Source organism: Leptosomus discolor, chromosome 1 (assembly GCF_034619465.1).
Source record: "Leptosomus discolor isolate bLepDis1 chromosome 1, bLepDis1.hap2, whole genome shotgun sequence".
NCBI classification, from domain to species: domain Eukaryota; kingdom Metazoa; phylum Chordata; class Aves; order Leptosomiformes; family Leptosomidae; genus Leptosomus; species Leptosomus discolor.
In genome coordinates, this window is record NC_141391.1 from 101,040,396 (window position 1) to 101,062,051 (window position 21,656).

At 38.8% G+C, this 21,656-nt stretch overlaps 2 protein-coding genes across 2 annotated transcripts; one reads left to right on the forward strand and one right to left on the reverse strand.

Moving 5' to 3' along the window:
• Positions 1 to 183: 183 nt before the first annotated feature.
• PIGP (phosphatidylinositol glycan anchor biosynthesis class P) lies at positions 184 to 4,300 on the forward strand. Its single transcript, XM_086482134.1, has 4 exons — positions 184 to 265; positions 1,528 to 1,600; positions 2,125 to 2,243; positions 4,060 to 4,300. The coding sequence occupies exons 1-4, from the start codon at positions 184 to 186 to the stop codon at positions 4,188 to 4,190; spliced, it is 405 nt and encodes a 134-aa protein (XP_086338260.1). The 3' UTR covers positions 4,191 to 4,300.
• Positions 4,301 to 14,166: 9,866 nt separating this feature from the next.
• Positions 14,167 to 19,140, reverse strand: RIPPLY3 (ripply transcriptional repressor 3). The gene is made up of 3 exons (XM_009949431.2): positions 19,120 to 19,140; positions 15,543 to 15,610; positions 14,167 to 14,314 (listed from the first exon to the last, which is right to left on the reverse strand). The coding sequence occupies exons 1-3, from the start codon at positions 19,138 to 19,140 to the stop codon at positions 14,167 to 14,169; spliced, it is 237 nt and encodes a 78-aa protein (XP_009947733.2).
• Positions 19,141 to 21,656: the final 2,516 nt, after the last annotated feature.

The window sequence follows — 21,656 nt, forward strand, 5'->3', positions numbered from 1 at the left end:
AGGGTAGGGGGGTAGTGGTGGTGGTGTCGGGGTCGGTAGCATCGCGGTTCCCGTGTGTGCGGTGAGGGGCGGGCTCGGGCGCAAACCTGGCAGCTTGTGGAGTCGCGCTTCCCACGCCCGCCGGCACCGGCCCCGTCCCGTCCGTGTTCCCCCGCCCCCCGGGGTCAAAGGGAAGAGACCGCTATGGTTGAAAACTCTCCAGCCCCGTTGCCAGAAAGGGCAATATACGGATTTGCTCTTTTTTTAGGATCGTGGTTTGGCTTCAGTAAGTATGTTGGGGACCGAGTGCTTCACCGAAAATTGAGGCCTTGCTCACGAGACAGGTGTAATTCCCATAAGACCGTCTGAAAAGGATCAAAATTGTGTTACACCGCCTGTCCTAAAGGGGTGCGATGAAGGACTGAGCATCGCTTGCCAAACCTGTCAGTTATTACAAAGATCTGCCATTGCTCTGTGTGGTTCCCTCACGGTTTGTCTGCCTTTAACCTTATTATGGGGTCTTTAGTAGTGTTACGGAGTCAAAGTATTAAAAAAATTCTCTGTGTTCTCATTTAAGTAACTTTTTTACTCAAATTTCATATATTGTTGCTATTGGGTAACCATTGTTGATAGTAGTAGTGCAAGCTTCCCCGCCCAAACACTGAAAAAAAAAAAAAAAAAAAAAAGTTAATCTGGTCAATGGCAATGGTAAAAGGATCAGTGTTGTACCAGCATTTCATTGCTGATGTGACGGGTGCTTTAGGATTTCATTGGGGATACCTTGCGTCCCCACACAGGACCAAGGCTTGAGAGGGTGAGAACACTTACTCCACACAATAAAAGGTGCTGTGAGTATACTGTAGTCAGATAATAAACCAAGATCCTACTGTAAATCTTCCTTAGGAAGTAAGTAGAAATAACAGTAAGTTGGTTTCTGTTCCTCTCACAGGAGCTGTCAGCATTTCTATCACTCATGTCACTGTTTGGGTACTAACCTGTTCCCATCAAATTTTGTTAAACTTTTCTCTGGATTTGCTGTTAGGGAGCAAAATTTCTCTGTACTGTTGTGGTTGACATGGAAATGATTAACTTGCCAAGAATCAGAAAGTGTTTCCAGCAACTTTTTCTGAACAGCTCCATCCAAGCACTGCAATTCTACCAACTGTTCTTTCAACCAAACAACCCACTGTGTAGTCATTTTCTGCTTCATTATTTTCTGCATTTGTCATCATTCTACTGAGGGTTTTTATATTCTGCAGTTCAGCTTGCAAGAAATTCTTGTCTGTCTACATAGGAAATCAAAAATGAAATGCCAAAGCAAAGATAAAAGTGATGTCATATAACCAGCTACAAATCATTGCCCTTATGTTGGGCAGGGTTTTTGTCTGAGAGGCATATTCTACAATGTTTTGGTAGACCAACTTTGGCTTAAATAGTGTAAAAGCAAAGTATTGTCTCAGCATGTGTCAGTACATGCTGTAAGACTTAGGAAGGAAGTCTAAAACAGTATCAGTCGTACTATTATGACTTTTTAATTCTTTTGTGCAGTGTTGTATCTTATCTGGGCATATGTTCCTGAGACTTGGCTGTTCTCGTTGGGACTAACATACTGGCCTCAAAAGTAAGTTCGACCAATTAAACTCTTTAGCCTGAATATGTGTAAGTAAGGGACACCCTTAATTATTTTCAAATAACAAAACTTTTTTAAAAATAGTGGCCTTGTATTTTATCCAGTTTTTCCTGATGATAAAGGACTGTAATCATTGGGAAGCATTTTTTTAGGTAGATAAGTAGCTATGATGAAAATTTTTCATTGTGTGATGAAAGAAATAGTATTCAAATGTTTTAGAAGTTTGACATTTTTGCTTTCAGAAAGTGTGATAGTGAAAATACAGCTAAATTTAAACTGTAATTAAAAAACTAAAAACCTTCTGTGAGGAATCCATTTGATGGTTTACACCAAACTAGCTACAGTGATTCTGCAGTGAGTAATCTTGCGAGAGACCAGGGTCCATATTCAGAGATGTTGTTTCTTTCCCTCTTGGCTAAGTTTGTGCTAGATATGATAACAACCACTGCATTAAAACTGTTATATCATTGGTGTTTGTTAATATAATTTGTGAATTTTAACATCTTTTTCCTCAGGTACTGGGCAGTTGCTCTGCCAGCGTACCTACTAGTGGCTATAGGAATTGGCTATATATTACTTTTTGGTATTAACATGATGAGTACAGCTCCACTTAACTCCACAAATACCATTACAGGTAATTTTATTGGGTTTTTTTTAAGGTTTTGATACTTAACTGGTAATTTCTGTAAGTCTGTATATATAGCCGTATATAATATAAATCAAATTTTAAGCCTTTAAATATTTTGATCTAGAAAAGGACTTCTTGGAATTACTGAAGTACTAGAGTGAAGAGATAGTCACGAGACTAGAACATCTCTCTTGCGAAGAGAGGCTGAGGGACTTGGGGCTTTTTTAGCCTGGAGAAGAAAAGACTGAGGGGGGATCTTATCAATGCTTATAAATACTTAAAGGGTGGGTTTCAGAAGGATGGGAACAGTCTTTTTTCAGTGGTGCCCTGTGACAGGACAAGAGGTAATGGGCACAAACATGAACATAGGCTGTTCCATCTAAACATGAGGAGGAACTTCTTTACTTTGAGGGTGACAGAGCCCTGGAACAGGCTGCCCAGGGAGGCTGTGGCGTCTCCATCCCTAGAGACATTTAAAACCCACCTGGACACTGTCCCGTGTGACCTGCTCTAGGTGATCCTGCTCTGGCAGGGGGGTTGGACTAGACGATCTTTTGAGGTCCCTTCCAACCTGTGCCATGCTGTGAGTCTGTGAGCCTGAGTCTTTGCCATCTTATGGCAGTGGTTTCCAACTAGTAGAACGTACTTTGGTAGTAAACCAGGCCACATTAGTGGAACGGGCGTTAGGCATATAGAGATGCACACCCTGCATTACAAACCGGTGAAGAATGTCATGGGAAGAAGGGCGGGAGTACCTGCCTGGCAGTGGCAGAAGTGGGAAGGCGTGCAGGAGTCAAGGTGGTGCAGAGGATGTTGCGGTAGTGAGGCTTCATCAGATGTGTTAGTGATTCCCTGCCTAAAAAAGCTGTTCTTCAGTTTTTCTCTCAACTTTTGTGTAGCCTTTACACCTTCCAGGGAGACGTGTTCTAGGCATTCACAATATGCTCCAGACAGCTGCATCTTCCTCCACGTGAGGAATTCCACCACTACTTGCAGGTGGCCATTTTTGTTAGAAAAAATGCAGGTGGTAAAATTTGGCCAGAAAGTTACCGATTGCGAAGACAATTGCTAAGAATTTGCATTATTTTAACAAACCATGTACATAGTGTTACCTTACACTGAACTGCTAAGGAAAAAAAAGAACAGTCAAGGCTGTATTACTCGAGTGCTTCTGTTGAGAACTGCCATTTAGTGATCCCTGTGTTCCTGGCTGCTCGTTCACACTCTCATGTCACCCTCTCATTTGGTGTCAGCCCGAGAGTTTGTGTGGCTGTATGGCAGGTGGGATGATGGATCTACTCTGTTTGAAAAACAGCTGTATTTGAAAATTTTCTTTTTCAGAGGGAGCAGTGCCATAATTATGTTCAAAATGCACCTGTAAAAGTGTTTATGCGGTTACAGGAATGGGTGCTGTGTGGTGATGGGAACAAGCAGCCAAGATAAGGGGAGGATGGACAGCATCTCTCAGTGGAAATCCTAGCACAAAGTGTTCAAACTACAGACTGAGCTATTCACTGGGCAGGTTTTTTTGTTTGTTTGTTCTTTTTCTCTGGGGGTAGTTACGGTTTAGTGTCATACAGCGTCTTAGAGCAAGCAAAGTCCCAGACAGTGATTTCAGCAGGAGGGTAGGGTTGATTTCTTCAGGGGCTGTGCTAATAGATGTTGGTGTAAAGTGTTTCAAATGACCATCTCATCATACCCCAGCAAGATGGGGTTTTCAGCATCACTTATAGTAGCTAAATTTATATAGTGTTGCATTATATAACATTTCTTGAAAGAAAAAGATCTTTAATATGTGAAATGTTCTCGTTGCCTCCTATAGATAACTATGCAAAAAAGCAGCAGCAGAAGAGATTTCAAGAAGAAGCAATTCCAGCCTTGAGGGATATTCCCATCAGTGAAGTAAACAGAATGTTTTTCCTTCCTGAAAAAGGAGTCTGCAATAGCAGATAGTCATTGTTATGATCTGTTTGAATAAAGGATTAGTGGAAGTGTTACATAAGGAAAATCAAAACCTCTCCAAGCTAAAGAAAACCTCTTTCTGCTTGTAGAATAAAGCTTTTTTTTTTTTTCCTGAATTTCTAACTCAATTTATGTTTATACATTCTATTGAGACAGTTTGGTTTTATTATGCATCCACCTTAATAACCTGCATGGGTCTGAGAATTATGCCACAGTAATTTATTTAACCATTCTTATGAGTTCAGGTGTTCTATTACTCGTAGATTTCTGCTTGTAATTTCCCGCGGAGAGTGAAAGAAATAGCTTTTGGACGTAGCTTAATTCTATTTCCCTTTGAATTCAGGGAGAAAAAACGTTCCACTAGTCAAATGCTTGAAGATTTGAATTGAATTTGAGGTGTTTACATTGTAAATAGACAGTTTTCATTTGTAAATATTAATAAAATATAGCTAATTTTTACATGTTAAAGTTAGCCGTTTTTCTGTGGTTCTATGATATTTGCCCTGGGTAAAGGTGAATAGCTGTCCATTTTTCTTTACACAAGTCTTTACACAGTGGTGACCTCATTGAAATACCAGGATTACCAGAAATAAGGAAGGTGGGTTGTGAAGATTTTCTGAAACAAGTCTTGAAATGACATGGGGGTTTTAACCATTCTTAAGAATACTGAAAATTAGGTTAAAGGAAATTCCTGGAAATACAGGAACCAACAGATCCATCTTATTACAGTCTAGGTTATAGCACAAAGCACATGTTACCTTGTTATGGCCATGGTTCAGATGTTTCTTCAACAGTGAATTTTCTTTCATGTATGCATTGCTGAGCAGAGACACAGTTTTTATTTCCTTTCTTCCAAGGGTCACAAACCCAGCTACCTTCAGCAGTCAGCGTTATTTAGTTTGGCTATAAAGACCAGTGAATAGAGCCTCGTTATGATTTGTTAGGTCTGTACATGAACTTCTGACCAGCAGAGAATTTAGTTAAAAGTGTCACTATTTCTTTAAAAAATAAGACATTTTTGAAAATTTGCATGAAGAATCTTATGCCAGTTCTTTAGAAATTGGTCAAAACAACTGTCAGTTGTTGTGTGAAGTCTTAAGACCTGGTAACAATCAATCTGTTACGAATATGAAATGTGTAGTTTCTTGGTCCTCTAGTCTTTCATAGTGTGCTATTTTTTCCACCTGTGTTTGAAATAAAAAACATGCTGGGTATCATGGGTAGGAGAATAATACCTTCTACATGAAGGAAAAAATGCTTTTCAACATTTCACTCTAAAATAGTAGATTTTACATATACTGTGCTTTGGGGACATTTTGTAAGGGTGCCTATTTGTACCTAAGCCTAATGACTGTAAATTAGTACAATGGTTTTGTTTGATAGTTGTAGACTTTGTGAAGTTCTTTTAGTTGGCTCTAATTGCTATTATTTCCCCCTCCTGACACGATTTTGCCCTTCTATTAATTTTAATTTACGTGCTCAAACACCCATACATAGGGTGAATTCAAGATTTTACCATCAACAGATGTGAAGATGTATTTACTCTTTTGTCAATTCTCTAATCACATTGTAGACACTGAAGTACTGACTGTAATCTTTTTTCTGTGTAATTTTTACCTGTGTTCTATGTTCCTTTTGCTTTCTGAGAAAGCAATTTCATTTTTAATTCTAAATTGACAAGTGAATGACACATTTCTGTTATCATTTGATGAAAGGATTAATTTAGTCCCGTTAAGGATACCCAAATCCCTTTGGGATAAAGAAAAGCTACTGGAAAATGCCCACAAGCCCTGAAAGCACACAAATTAAAGGACTGTAAACCTTGGACAAAGATTGTATCAGTGATGAATCTGCCATTTCATTTAACTGCAGACCTCACAATTATGGGAAAACTAACAGAGGCACCTAAGTGAGTAGGCAAAGTGGGGCCATTTGTTTAAGTAAAACTTGCAGGCATGAAACTCAATCTTTGCTTTTCTGTCACTACTGTGTAGCGGGGCTTCAAAGACTGCGTAGTGACCTTTTCTTCAACTTAGGAGTAATGTTTGACACTTAGAAATTGCCTCTGTGATCAAAATAAAACCAGGTAACACTATGTATGTGGGCCAATAAATACATTGTGGGGAGCTGCAGGTGTTTGGGATCCATCATTTCACAGTTTTGCCTATAACTGCAATTAGGGAAAAAATAGGCAACTCTGCCAGCAAAGAGAAGAGAGATTCTGCCTTTTGTAAATACACAGCACACTTACAGCTGTAGTTACTTAGTGGGATTTATATAGATTTTGCCTTTGATATTACTCAGGAAAAAACCCTGAAATGATTGAACTGTGTGGTTAGTAGTGCCTTTCTTTACAAAACATACCTGTTCAAAGACTGGATATCAGGTATCTGTTCTCAGACACCGAGGAAAAACTAAATAAATAAAGGCAAAAACCTGAATTTGCCCCCATTTTCACCCTTCTGACTTATTGATGGCGTATTGTTACAGCACAACCAGTAGAGTGAGACCAGCTGCGTTGTCCCTGCTGAAGTAACTGAACAATGAAACTTCAGCCTTGCTTTTTAATGCAGTTTCTAGGATTCTTCTGCAGTTTTTATCATACCAGAGACCAATGGTTTTTTAGCTGTCTTGCTGTAAATGTAATCTTCTAAGACAGGTTCCCCCCAAATGGTATTTGAATGAATCTGTGTGTAAACGTGTCAAAAAATAACGGTGCTCTGTTTCAAACAAAAAGGTTTTATGCCAAAGGAAATAATAGAGCTGTGGTTGCAGGATTTGTGTCAAGGTGGTAGAGTACGTCTCTCTTCTTTCTATTTTAGCCATAAAGGGTAGGGGTAGTAACAACACAGACGCTGTGTTTATGATGCTGAAGAGAAACTGAAAGAGAAACTTTGGACTATAGAGTTGGGCAACTGATTTAAAAAAGGGAGGCTGTCTTGGATTGTGGTCTTTTGCATTGCACTGCGTGGAATGCCATAAGCTTGGAGGCTTCAGTGCAAATACAGAGTGTATGCATATGAAGTGGCAGAAGAGCTAAATTCTTTGTGTATCCACATAATTTAATTTTTATTGTAAGTGTTAACAGAAGTATTTTGCTACGTTAATTGAGATCAACAGGAAGCTATCGTAAAGAGGTAAATGCTCTGCTGTGACATTCAAAGCATAAAGCATGTGGAGTAAAATATGCACGCACAGATGAGTAAAAACTTAGCCCAATTTTGTGTGTGTTCGTTTTTACTGGTGCTAAAGGTAGGATGACTGGAATAAGAAAAGGAAAAAAGAAAAAAAGAAACAGCATCACCAATGTTATTTCGGTTTGTAGGCATGAAAGTGATGCCCTTGCAGGAAGCAATGCTGAGTGAAGAAACTTGTTTCAGCAGTAGTAAAATGGAGTTGTCTTTCTCTTTGGGACGTGCAGGTCTACTTTTGGTAAAGTATTCTGAAGTGTACAGGCCATCTCAAAAATACTTTGAGCATGCTATGGAATGCTGTCAGCTTGATTTCATGATCTTTAAAATAGCCATTGATTATGGTTGGGGTGGGGTGGGGCGGGGCGGGGGGGGGGGGGGGGAGAATAGGCTAAAAGGTGAGTAACGGATTGTATTAGCCTGGATTTTTTTATGGCAAAAGTTGTCACTATATCAGCAAGCACAATCAAAGACACTCTCATATAAATCAGAAAGCTTTAATATTAAGTGTTTATACTGTTGCTGCAGACAGCGTTTCTGTGAAGTTAAAAATTGGCCTGAATTAGGAGGGCTCATACTGCCCGCAGTGTAGGTAGTGTGCCTGAAGCTTTTCTGAGAGTGGGAGCAGGGGAAATGCTGTGTGTATGTTTTAGTTCCATAGTGTAGATCTCTTAGTGGTACTCCGGTTGTTCATCGGTACACCTCTGTGCCAGGTGATCTAGAAACATTAAAAATGCAACCCTACCACCAATGGCAAGTAAAGTGTATGAAAGGAAAGATGATGGTAAAGTAATACCAGCAGGTTTTGTCATTCTTTTTAGTGGGCCTTAAGATGCTGTAAGTCAAATCGGGAAAAGTTAGTCTGAAAAGATACCTTAATGGAGAGAAGAGATTGTAACTGTAGAAACAGTGAGGTTTCCATCAAAACTTAAATGTGAGAATGGAGGTAATGGTGAGATCGTCTAAACAGTGTTTGACTCTTCTCCCCTCTTCTCCCCTGCTCCATCTTTCTGTCCCAGGAGAGTGTAACAAATCAGTATCTTGGCTATATCTGTAGCAATTCGGTTTTAGAAGAGTGATAAGAAGCTACAAGATCTTTGCCCTAATACAGTGTTTCTCTAATACTTAATTCACATTCATGCCAAAGCTCCCACCTACAGGTACAATGAGAAACTCACCACTAAAGCTCTTTTGAAAAAGACTTTCCGAATACTTAATTTCTTTACCGGGCAGTTTCTATGGACTTCAGTTTCATTTGTGGGTGTAAATGATAAAGTATTTCTGACCTACAAACAAAGTAGTTAATAAATTCTTTTGTGTGAATATATTTTGTTCCATAATGCACCTTTTCCATGGGCACTTGAGTCTGAGTGGCTAAAATGTTTAATGCAAAGTCTTGTTTGCTGCTGTGCTGTTAGATTTCCGGCCAGCTCCAGAACGACTGAGATCAATGGGGGTTTTTATATCTCCTTCTATTCATGAATTGAACTGCATTCTCAGGAGGAAGTTTTGGAAGCATTTAGTCTTGTCCTGCCAGTTTCCTTACAGGGAGATTGCCAAGGTAAATTTCATTGGTATGCTGTGCAGTTTGTGTATCAACTTAATTCTCAGCCTTTTGCTAAAAGCGGCTGATAGATTAACCCAGTCTGGAAATCATGATTATATGGAGTGTAATTAAATGGTAGATTTTTCAGTGAATTAAATGGATTTTGTCTCTAGAGCTCATAAAACTGCTATTGTGAAGATCACCTTTTCTCAGTTGTGTGTGGCAATTTAGTCCTGCTACTGTTGTCATTCTGTCAGTATAAATGTAGCTTAGGAAAAAAAATTGTCTCTGTGATAGTTCTTTCTCTGTTAATCCAAATTATTACTGCATCATATTTAGAAAGAACACTCAGCAAACTTTAAGGTCATGTGAGGGTATGCTTCCCTTGGACATACGTATCCTTCAAGAGCTTGTCTTAAGAGCTTGGAAGTAGAATTCGAGATGGTTTTATGAACATACTTTAATTTTGTTTTTCATGTGCATACATACAATAGTAATATAAAATTGTAGACATTGTCTGGATACCTCTCCAGCATTCACATACCAGTGGAACATTAACTTGGCTTTTAACTCCCATAATTTTAGACAATGAAAATCGAAAGGTAGCATTTGCTGGAAATGTTACAGCTGTTGAACTACTAAGGGAATTTCTGTGGAACAGAGATCCTGAGCCAACAATTTAATCTGTAAAATGCTGTGTTTCTAGCGTTGTCTTTGAAGTAGTAAGCTCATGATAAACTCATTATTTGGGGATGCTTTGTTATCTTTTTCCTGTAAATGATGGATGGTTCTAAGGTCACTGAAAACTTAGCAAGGTCAAATCGCAGATGAAGTAACAAACCAGAACTGAAAACAGAAAGTTAACTGCAGTTGAGTAACAGAGATGCTATATTAGTTTACTTTTAGCCTCTTCATTATTAACAAACCGGTAAGGGTTCGCAATCCATATTTTATTCAAGTGTGCAGATAAGGGTATGTTGGCATTGTAACATGAAAAGACAGTTATTCAACAAAAAAAGATGCTGGTTTGGCAGAAAAAGTATAATACAGTTTTGGCTTCCTCTAATGACTGTGTTTAAATATTACCAATCAGATAATTAGTACAGTAATATTACCTTAATTTGAAAATGGAATTTGACAGTACAGGGGAAACCAAATGGAATGTGTGGCAGAGACTGAGAGATTGAACCGGTTTAGGCTGATACAATGTTGTCAGACCTCGGCAGATGTGCAAGATGATTTGTTTTGATATTTCTAACAGCCTTTGATAGGACTGTCATCCATTATCCAATTGTATTTTTCTAATAACAGTGCCTGTTCTACTGTCTTAAAGAACACACTTAAGATTCTTTTTTCTGTTTCAGAGATGGCGATTTGTAACAGCACTTGCTTAATGTCATTAAATCTACATCTGATGCATCCAGGATGTAGCCCTTCAATGAATATTAAAATGGCTATTTTGTGGGAGATCAAAGATAAATATAGCTAATGTTCTGCCTCTGGCACTGGCTAGTAGTGCCTGCTATAATAGCAAGAGCAAAGGTTAGGGCAAGAAGCTAGTAGTGTTTCCCCAGAATGCTTCCCCAGCCTGCAACAATGCGAAACTTTGGAACCAGATGTTGTATCTTTGTATTTTTCTTATGAAAATTTTTAATTTACTTTTTGTAAATAGGTAAACTGTTAGCTTCAACAACATCACAGCTTAATCACAAGTTGGGATAAGTGCTTCCTTTTGTTTTAAACTCACTGCTCACTATTTTCATTTGTTGTTCAATCATTCTCTGCCATCTACAAGCCACCTAAGATGTTAAAGACTACGTTTATGTACTCAGTCATGTCTTCCAGGCTGAAAAGTTCTGATCTGTTTTATTGTTTGTGTAATCTATATACTTTATCATACGCCCCCCTTTATTGCCTTCATGTCAAGTATGAATATCATTTTCTAGGATGCAGCAGACTTATGGCTCACATTCTGTGAGGTCAATCTGCATTTATTCAGTGGCCACTTATCTGGGATTTTCAAACCTCCAGCATTTGTCTAAAACTGCTCCTCTTTTCTGCCTAGGAATATTTTTAATGAAGCTACTGTCCCACTTGGTTTGCTGTAGGTCTGGAAATTCTGGACAAGTTTAAAATGTTCAGATTCTGCCTGGACATGTTACCAGGAAACTTGGAATAAGATGCCCCATCCAGTATTGATGTGGTAGTTCTGTTAGTATGTATGGCCACTACACTGTGCCAGTTCACTGTACCTACGGTCTACACTGTGTCTGTTCTCGTGTTGTTTGTTTTACTAGTTTCCCCATCTGAAGCTTCTTCTACTGACCAAAGTTCTTTACACTCCTGAGAAACAGCAAACTGAAACCAATGCTTTCGATTTCTCAAAATATTCAGTAGACTTCAGCAGCCAAAAATCTACTTAGAACCTGGCAGTCTTCCAGCATGCTGCTGCTGGAAAGTCCAGGAGCCTTTTTCACAGATCTCAGTGAGCCACTTGCCTCTCCAGACTGGTTGACCACCAGCTAGTGAGAGTATAGGACAGGTTAACACAGCCCCACACAAGTGGAGTGAGTGCCTGGAAGATGATGTGTTGATGCTGAAGGTTGAGTATTAACTCCAGGCACAGATCTTCAAAAGCTCTGTCTTTCTGAGAACATGATAACTTCTGCTGGTCATCCAAGCTGCAGTTACGGTGTTTTCAGATAGAGCTTTTGAAGGTTCCTGTCAGGAGTTAATAACCAGTCCTCAGCGCCAACACATAGTCCCGCCTGTTGACGCTAATCCCTCTGGCTCAAAACATCTCCTTAATGCAGGAAGATCAGTCTCAGTTGCAACTGAAGCAGGCCTCCATTTATGTCACGTGGTCCTGCGGATATTCCTTATTGCTGTCCTGCAACAATATTAACACCAGCTCTTGCTGGGCATCTGTGTCCGCAAGCACACACGGGTCTCACCTGGTGCTTTTCTAAAGAGTAACCACAGCCCACTCACTGCTGGGTGTCTGCAGGGCAGGCAGAGGAGCTGTAAACCCTGGCAGCATGGTCTCAATAGAAAGGTGAGGATTGGCAAAGAAGAACCTACAGAGTGTTCCTTTTACATGACGGATCCTTAAACGGTGGCAATATCTGTATAAGGCAAATGGCTCTTGAGGACAGTGTGTGTGTTGGGGAGCACCGTGCTGTGTGGGGATTGTGTGGTAACCACCATTTTCACAGGTAAAAGAGGTGGTGCCCTCAACACATGCCTCTGGATTCCAGTAAACCTCAATGAAGGCCTGAGCAATTCAGCAGTAACCAGGCTTGTTTATGTCATCACACAGATTAAAATGGCAGCACAGCTGCACACAGAGGTGTCTTAAAAGGTGAGAAAAAGCCCTGTTCAGGACTGGAAGGTGAGGGCAGAACTCCAAATGCTGGGAGTGAACTCAGCTGAGCATTGATGGAGACTTTGCAAGGACGAAGTTGAGGCTTAATGGACAATAGGTTGAGATGTAGGGAATACATCATCACTGACCTGTTAAGTGATCTTGGACCCTTTTCTGTTTGTTTGTGCCACAGACTGAATAATGATGAAGCTGGAGCATAAATAATTTTAGGATATCTTGTGAGAGAAGTGAAAGACTTTAAAACGTCTGTATTTTAGTTCCGTATGTTAGGAATGAGGATGTGGAGATGATGAATGAGTGAGTGAAATGTAAAAGCTGAGTTTTCTTGTGTCACACCAGGTTTTACAATTTCAACTGGTTCTTGTAATTCCATATATTGTAGAATGCTGTCTCCTTGTGTAAATTTAATTCATAGATCTACTTTTTCATTTGTAAATGGAGATTTTTAAAAAATCCACCGTTCTAATACGTTCATTCATTTGGATTCCTAATTTGCTAGACTTAGAATTTATAACACGATCACGTTGTTTGACAGTACATTGTACTAAGAGGAAGATCTGACGCACACTTCAAGTGGCTCTTGCAACTGTCTGACCTTATCTACACCACCAACAGTAGCGTAGAAAAGGTCAAGAATCTTGGATTCTGCCTTTGCCCTGTCTCTGGGGAAACTGTGGCAGTTTTGGTTAGAGATAAGACACCTGAAGCATAATAATTCTGAAACATAGTGATGCCAAATAGCTAATCCTTGAGTTAATTAAAAAATGCTGGTGTAGCAAGACAAGTACTGGCAAACTCTCTGAGCACACACAATTTATGCAAACAAAAGGTTAACCAGAACAGATTATACCAATTCTCTGAATGAAATAAACTGTACTGAAAAAGCAGGTTTTGCTAGTGGTATAACAGCATTGGAATAAATGTGTCTACATTGTACATAACATAAAGATGCTTATAAAAATTAGTAACTTAAGTTATTGATCTAAACATCTGAACATCGATCTAAAAGAAATGTCAAGGTGGTGAGATACACATCCAGATCCTGCTAATTGGGAATCAACAGTAGGTCAGTTATATTGAAATCACAGATTCAAGCACACTAAGCTATAGAAATAAGATTTGAATATTGTGGTGAAGACAAGAAGGTAGCACATAATGCATGTTTTAATGCATCATTAAATTAAATCATAGTTTTTAAGCAAAGCTGACCTTTTCTAACCGACAAAAAGGCACTTTTCTGATTACAGGGGGGAAATCTGATAATAACAGAATGACAGGACTGTCACTGAGAACTTGTCTTGACATTTCTTTTTATACTAGAAATGGATTAGGTCGATTTGGCATACAGCATTTATACCAGAATAACCAGGCCCCATTAAGCTAATAAGCAATAGTATTTCCATTTTAAATAATTTCTTGTTTAAATTCAAACATTGTGTTTCAAAGCCTTTGGATTATTTTGGGGCTGTACATTATATTATTTTGCCTCATGATCAATCCTATATTCATTTTATCAGGACTGCAATGTAAAAAATAGCAACTAAGTACAGTGGTCAAAGTTCTTAATCCATGTTACTTGAACCAACTTGATTTAACCCTTATAATGTTTTGTTCAGCTTCAGGGTTTTATTCAAAAGTCTCTCAAAACAAAAGGATTTCCTCTTAGTTTCCAGTTGCACTGACTCATTCTTCTTGGTAAGATAGTTATAAATAGTTTTCTTTTGAGCTTTGGTATATTTCTTTGTTCAGTCAGATGTTTGTCCGTGTGTTTCTGGCAGGTCTTTTTTTATCTCTTGATTTTTTAATTTTTATTTTTTGTTTGTCGGGGCTGACCACTGTTCATTATCAGGCTGAATTGGTTTCTTCTTCATCTTCCTCAGAGTCAGCGTCATCATTGTAGAAGTGAATTGTAGCTTGTACTGGAAAACTTGCCAGAACCTTCTCTCCGATGTTATTAAGAAACTTTTGGGATTTGGATTTGGGCAAATAAAGCCTAATAAGAAAACATATTTTAAGAGAAAATGTAGAAGTACACGATGCTTTCCCAGCTAAGCTAGCTTGAGTATTAAACCCTATTTTTATCTTTCTTTGGAGAGAGAAATATCCTAGGGTTACTTGTCTTTTAAAATAAAAGCTGGTAACTAAAATGTACTGTTGATTTTAAGTTACCTCAGTTGCTTTGGGTAAATTGTGTATTGAATTTATCTAAGGTCCCACCCTGATAAAGTGTTGCAAGGGCAATGATGTGTACTTGAGATGGTTTGGTTTTTAGCACCATTCAGAATGGAAGTGTCCAATGCAACTGGGGGAAGTGTGAGGAATGTTCGGGGATTCTGGAATTAAGATTAAGACACCAGGCTAAGATGGAGGTGGGTTGTCTGTTGCACGGAGGTTGCTCTTAGTGGATTTTGCGTCTCCAGGTGGAGGAGAAGGTGCACACCGAGAGAGATTTATTTCAAAATTATTACTGTTTTGTATTGAAACCATAAATGTCTTAATTTACATTTCAGGTTTTTACCAGCTTTCTCACTAAATCAAAACTTACGTAGTCTGTATACAGATGTGGTTTTGGGTGCATATGCATATACATCTCTTCCTCTTGGTTCCACTTTGGCCAGTTTTCAACTAAATTTGGCAGTGATAAAGGTCACACAGAATATAAGCTTCCACAACTTTTATAAAAAGAAATGCTTGTAAAGAGGAGGGATAGTCCATTAATTTTCCGCCTCCAAATGAAAGTCTAAATCAGGAGTTTCTGCATCATTAAGCCTTAAAGAATCCAAATGTTGGTGAAAACCCTTATAAATCCCCCAAGCACAGGAAAAGCTTTACCTGGAGTTCAGCTTTTATTCAAGAGCAAATTTAAGATACCTCAAGACACATATCTGTAACAATTCACATTCCATGAGCAGCTGTTCATGTTAATTATTTGGGCTTTGTGAGCTTATTATCATATTAATAAATGTAAATATAAATTAGACGGGGAAGAAGCACACTGTTTCTTTCAAGATTCCTTTTTTCTTATTTTTGTTATTAACATATTGTTTCAGATTCTTTTCAGCTTGCGTGTCTTTCCTTGGGGAGGGATAAAAATCTATGGAGTCTGGTGAGTAGTTAAACTAAAAAGAGACTCCAAAGACAAACATACTTCTCCCAAGAAGGATTATGTCTTGCTTGGAAGGTGTCATTTTTCCTCTATCAATTGATAGGATTTAACTCACCTCACTGGATGTTGAAAGCCCAGGGCTCCTTTTGATCTAAAATTTATTAGTTGACCGTCAGGTTCTGGCTGTAAAGAGACATGTTTATTATTTAGAATAGGCTAAAAATTAAGATTTCACTGTTGTCTTCTACAGGTAACTGTAAAATTCTGTGGTAATGTTGCTTTGTCTGCCATGCTGCATGTTGTTTTACTCTAAGTGTATTTCAGAGAATATATGTGCTCATAGTCTGCCAGTAGTTGCATATTTAACAAAGCATTTGAACTTGTACATTTTATGAGCCATAAAGCCATGAAACTGTACATTTTGCTTATGAAAGTTCTTACGAAATATCTATAGCAACTGTTGAACTAATAACACCACGAGATTGAAGAAAAAAGGATTTTTAATCAGTTTAAAGGATTGGGAGGTTAGGGTTTTACAAAATACCTCTTTAACTACACTAACCAGTAGTTTGGAGTTGGAATGTTGAAGTTTGCAAGCTTAATTCTAATCAGAGATCACACAAGCACATTAAGAGTCCAAACAGTAAAATCAAGACACAACTGGCATCTCATATTTCTGCGCAAACAGTGATAAAAAAGCAAGCATTTTGATGCAACAGAATAGGTAGCAAAAATACATTTTAAATCTCATCAAAATTAAGTTTAGCACAGAATAAATTTATTCAAATTAAGGTCACAATAAAAACCAATAAAAACCAATGATTTGGAAATGTTAATGTTACTAAATCCTATTAGGATTATAAGCCTGGAACGTAAACCTGAAAGCATCTCCCAAATTCGCTGAGCCCTATCACTTCATCTTGTAGGCATGTTCCACATCTTAAAACAAGACGACTTCTTTTTTCCTCCTATTGCTATAACCTTTGTGTTGCATAGAATAGGAAGATTTCGCTTCACTATACTAGGACTTCTAGTGAACAGAATCTGCAAACTGTCCGCTCTGCTATAAAGAGACAAAGATGACTTTTTCCACTGTCAGAGTGATTCATCTGTCTTTCTGAGGAAGCAAGCTTCAGCATGGATAATTTGGTGGGCCCCAAAAAGCCCTTGGGCTATAGACTGAGCAAGAAGTCCTATAGCATTCTCTCTGTAACTTTTATGTTGGTCTATTTCTCTCACACCCACCTGTTTGTCTTGTAGCCAAAATGATTTGTCTTCAGGCTGTTAGGGTTTTGTTGAGCGTTTTTGGTGTTTAATCAGGAGACTCATTTACTTTGTTTCCACACTGCCTAAGTAAAATGGACTCCTGATCTGGCTGAACATTGTGGATGTGACCATAATAGCGGTGTTAAATACCATATGTTATTTTTCTCCTTTCATATTTACATAAAAATGAAAATAGTCTTTTTTAATCTTTATTGACCTGTATTTTCTCTGTCTTCTCTTTGGAATACATATTTTTTAATAATTATATATTTAATAATACATATTGATTAAAGACATTATATGCTTTTTCTTGTCAGACTATAATACAGCATTTCTGAAAAGCAATTCTGATAAAAGCCAATTAATTGCAAAATCTAAGTTCGTATACAGCAGAAAATGTTCAGTGTCAATTTGTATTCTGTTGTAGATACGGCAATAGTAATTTCAAATTACTTTTAATGGTTTTTCTTCAGGCGTAAATAATGATGTATTTGAATTTAGGTATTAGGAAAAGTGTTACCTTTCATATAAGGAAAAGTATATTATGTATAGGTAACTACAGGGTACATTGTAACACATGTTCTTGGCAATAGAGGTAAAATTATTAGTTTAATTTTTTTTAGCAGTATTTTTATTTTTTTTAGTGCTTTGCTCTGCATTTTTTGATTCCTCAGGTTGGATTCTCATATGTATATTCCTAAACATCTTTTTAATTACACAGAGGATAATGAAACTTTTATTTGCCTCACTTTCCAGTGTTTGGAGTGTCTATTGATCTGTAAAACATCAGGATTTGTATGTATCCGTTGCAGAAAATGAAAGTTGCCAGCATGCAACTAACTAGCAAAAACATCGTGCTCAGTCCATCTTTGAAGGCCTTCTGCTAGAAGACACAGTAACCTCGCTGAGGAAGATACCTCTCGCTTTCCACAGCTGTGAGAGGTAGGTTTGCACTAGTGAGCACCTCTTCCCACCCATGCACCACACAAAGTATCCAAGCATCTTTCCTCTGTTGTTGTGGCCCTGTTAAGAAGCATATGAAAGGGCTCCTACAGCCTTCCTTCAGCCCTCGTTAGGGCCCAAGGTACAGAGGCATCTAGGATGCTGAAGCAGTGTAGATGAGCCGTAAGACATGGATGAGAAGGATCTGAGAAGCTTCTGGCGAGAAGGAGAAATATTAAAAAATTGAAACCAACTGTTTCAGTTATGCTTGGCTTGAAACAGTGCCAGGCCACTAGCATAAATGTGGAAAACTTCATCTATGGTTTGTTTTTCTCACACAAGTGCGCAAAAGCCCAAGTATGAATTGAAACTTTTGAGCTAGTTGAATAAAATTGTCTACAAAAACATAACTTCAGTAATAAATCACAACTTCCTGATTTCAGAAGCCTTAGTTTCTTGAAATCATCACTATAAGCGTGTACTCTCATTAGAGCAAGACTTCTCCCATCCTCAGCAAATGTACAGGTGCCTCTGGCAAAGCTTGGCACACTGCTGGGAAAGATGTTCTTCTGCAGGCTTTCCCAAGATGCCTGCCGGGAGGAGTGTGGTGCTCTCTCAGATCTGTACACCTACAACCTCCATCCTCAGCAGACAAAAAGTGCAAGGTAAAAAGGTGTTGCACGTGTTAGAATATAGTGGAAATTGTGAGTCTTTAGAGACTTGCACAAGGGAGAGTTCTTGTCTTAACCTGCTGAGCCGTTGGTAAAAAGTTGACGATGTAACTGTGGATCGGATGGAAGCAAAAACTTATGCAGGTGCTTAAAATTAAGCATGGGAGTAGCACCATTTTAATACATTTTTTAAAGTTCGCAGTGTCAGGACCTATGTTGAATGTGCTTCAACCTCTCTTTTTGTCCTTTAAGCCTAACAAATCCTACACGAGTAAGTAAAACTAATAATCGTGGTGCCTTCCAACGGCACTTGGCAGGAAGAGCTACTTTAAAATGCAATTTTCTGCTGATTTCCTAGCTGGTTTACCTATAGCTCCCTCCCCAAAACAATCAATAAAATTGTGCAACCGGAAGTGTGGGTTTTAAATTTCACCTTGAAGTAATTTTCACTCAAATTCCCCCTATGTACAAAATATTGCATATAGACTAGGCCTGGAAATTTCAAACTGAGGATATTCTTATTTTTATAATTAAGCAAATAAAGACTGGTGTTAAAACGAGGGCTGTTTTAAGCAAGTAGTGCTTTTCTGCAGCTTAAGAACTGATAATGATTCTGTATCTGATACAAAATTAGAGGTACTCTTAGCATTACCATGTACAGGACACTGTAATTTGAACCATATTTTCTAACACTGAAGAAACACTTGAAAGAACAAACGAATAGATGACCAAGCCTCCATTCCTGTATTGAAATAGTTTCAATTTCTGCACCTGTTTTCTATAAGGATTATTTTCCCCAGAATTTAGTCTCACCATTTGTTGATTCTCTGTCATCTCACCATCTCTTGCTGTGAGCATCCAGGGCCTCCATAAAGCAGGGCTGCTGAAAGATTAAGATAGAATAGCGCTCCCACAGTTAATTCTTTGTGGGAATATTCATACAGCACAGCTCCTTTCATCAGATTCTGCTGGCATGTTTTTAAATAACTTTTTTTTTTCTCAACACATTTTGATTTGGTAAATCTGATTTCTGTGGCGATATTAGTCTGTCTTCTGTCTACGATCTGATTAAACAAACTAGACAATCACTTGCACATTTTTAACCAAGGTGTCATTTCTCTTTAAGGTTTCACAACTCAAAGTGACTGCATTGAACTCCAAATGATGATGTAACTAATACTGAAATCTTCTTATTTATGCGGCACTGCTACAACATAAAAAGTAACCCTCCCTCTCCGACAGTATGCTTAAATACAGATGCCATGTCGTCATTGAGTGGCTGGCTATCTGTTGAGTAAGCAGCTCCAGCATTAAACTGACATGGACGATCTGATCTAATCAGCTCAAGAGAGCATACGCAGTGGTGGGTGCTACGTCTGCCTTTTGTTGGGGGAGAACACTACAATTATGGATGCCCTTTGTAACAGTACCTTCCATCTCTGCTGCCATGTAACAGATCCGTACAGTTGGGGAAATGGAAAAGTGCTTTCAGATACAAAAGATAAATAAACTTAAAAATAATAATAAATCAGTTACCATAGCCTTAATTTTCATTTACTTCCATTTATAAGTTCTGAAATATTTGACTGAAAAGGACAAAATATCGGTGAAACAAATAAAACAGCGGTTCCAACTGAAACGCTTTCAGAAACATATTTTGCCCTTTACTTCTGCAGTCAGGTACTGTTTTCTGTTGTCTACTCAATGCTGAAATCGTTGCATTCAAGCGATACTTACAGTGGGAGTTTTGAAAGGAAGGCTGCTGAAAAAGGACCCCTGTGCCTGCCTTACCTCTCCCGGTGCTCCCTCGGCCGGGGCCGGGGCGGCGGCTGCTGCTGCTGCTGCTGTCGGGGCTGCCGCCAGGCGCCCCGGGAGCGATGACAGATGGGGCCCGGGGCAGCCTGGAGCGGGAGACCTGCAGCTGCACCTTCCATGGCCTTCGATGGTCTGAAGCCTGCGGCAGGCTGGGCGCTTGCCTGGGCCTTTCAGCCCCTCCTTTATCTTAACTCCCAAAGAATACTTACCTAAAACAAACACGGCCTCAGGTAAAGGGAGAGAAACAGTCCTTAATGAGATTTCTTTGGTCTCCCCCAAACACGTAGGGCTCTCACGTGGGCAGGCCATCCTGAAGAGAGCTCTGCTAGGGAAACAGAGGCTTTGTGTTGAGCAAATCACATGGAAAATAATCTCTGGCCTTTATCTTTCTGTCGCTGGTTTACAAAATCCACATTTGCTCTACGGGAAATATATGATGTAAATAATCTTTTTGCATTTCTTGGGAAAACTCATCAATATCCTCTCCTAAAAAAGTGTAACAGGGACTCAAAGAGAATTTTAAATGTAAAATCTTTTTTTAAATGCCTAAAGTCTTTTCCATGTCCTAACTTTGAAAAAGATACCAAAACTTACTGAAGGTGAGAGGATTTAAAGTCAGGCCTAGTGAATTCCTCAAGACTGCAGGGATGTTCCTTTAGTATGATTGCTATTTGATGGATGGAGAAGAAAGCTTATGCCAAGGAAGATTACTTTGTCTATCAAAGAATAAGTGTTATGAATGCCATCACTTTGAGGAAACTTTTATTTCAAAGCATGCAATATGTGCTTTAAGCCTACAAAGACTGAAGAGAAACAGATCTCTTCCAAGATTTCTTCCCGCTGTTTTCATCCGTATTGTGCATCACTCATAGCCTGCTATATTGTACAATAACAGTTTATTACCTGGTGGGTGACATTGTCTGATTTTCTCTGTTGCTGTTCATTGCTACAGTTCCCTTTGTTTCCTTTATTTCCCAACTACAGCAGAGGATCATAAGAACCTAAAGCTGAATTCTCTTTCCACCAGTGCTGTTTACACATTGATATCAAAGGGAACAGATTCAGGTCCCAAATATAATTGGTTTCTACTGTGAACTTTCTTCCCAAATAGAGAAAAGTAATATTCTTTACTTAAATGGAATGTCCATTGATTATTTAGCATGAATTAGGTTCCTTCTAGTTGACTTAGCTGAAGAAACCATCAAAACAGTCGGTTAGAGAGGACACTGAAAATTCTCAGTGGGAGTCAGATCCCTCCGAGGTAAGCCCTGCGGCTCTTTTTCAAGTTATGATCCAGCTGGAGGTAGCACGTGTCCAGTCAGCAAGAAGGGGCTGGACTCACAGATAAAGACCACTGGATATTTTCTCTTGGAGACATCATTTTCCCTTGAAATTGTCCTGTATTATAAAACATTGTACATATACCTTTGCACGTGTGGGGGGTTTGCGCCTTTTACTGCTTTTGCTTAAATTCAATGTCTTTATTCCAGCAGGGAGGAGCTTAGGTCAGATTTGAAAGTCAGACTGATTTTCCT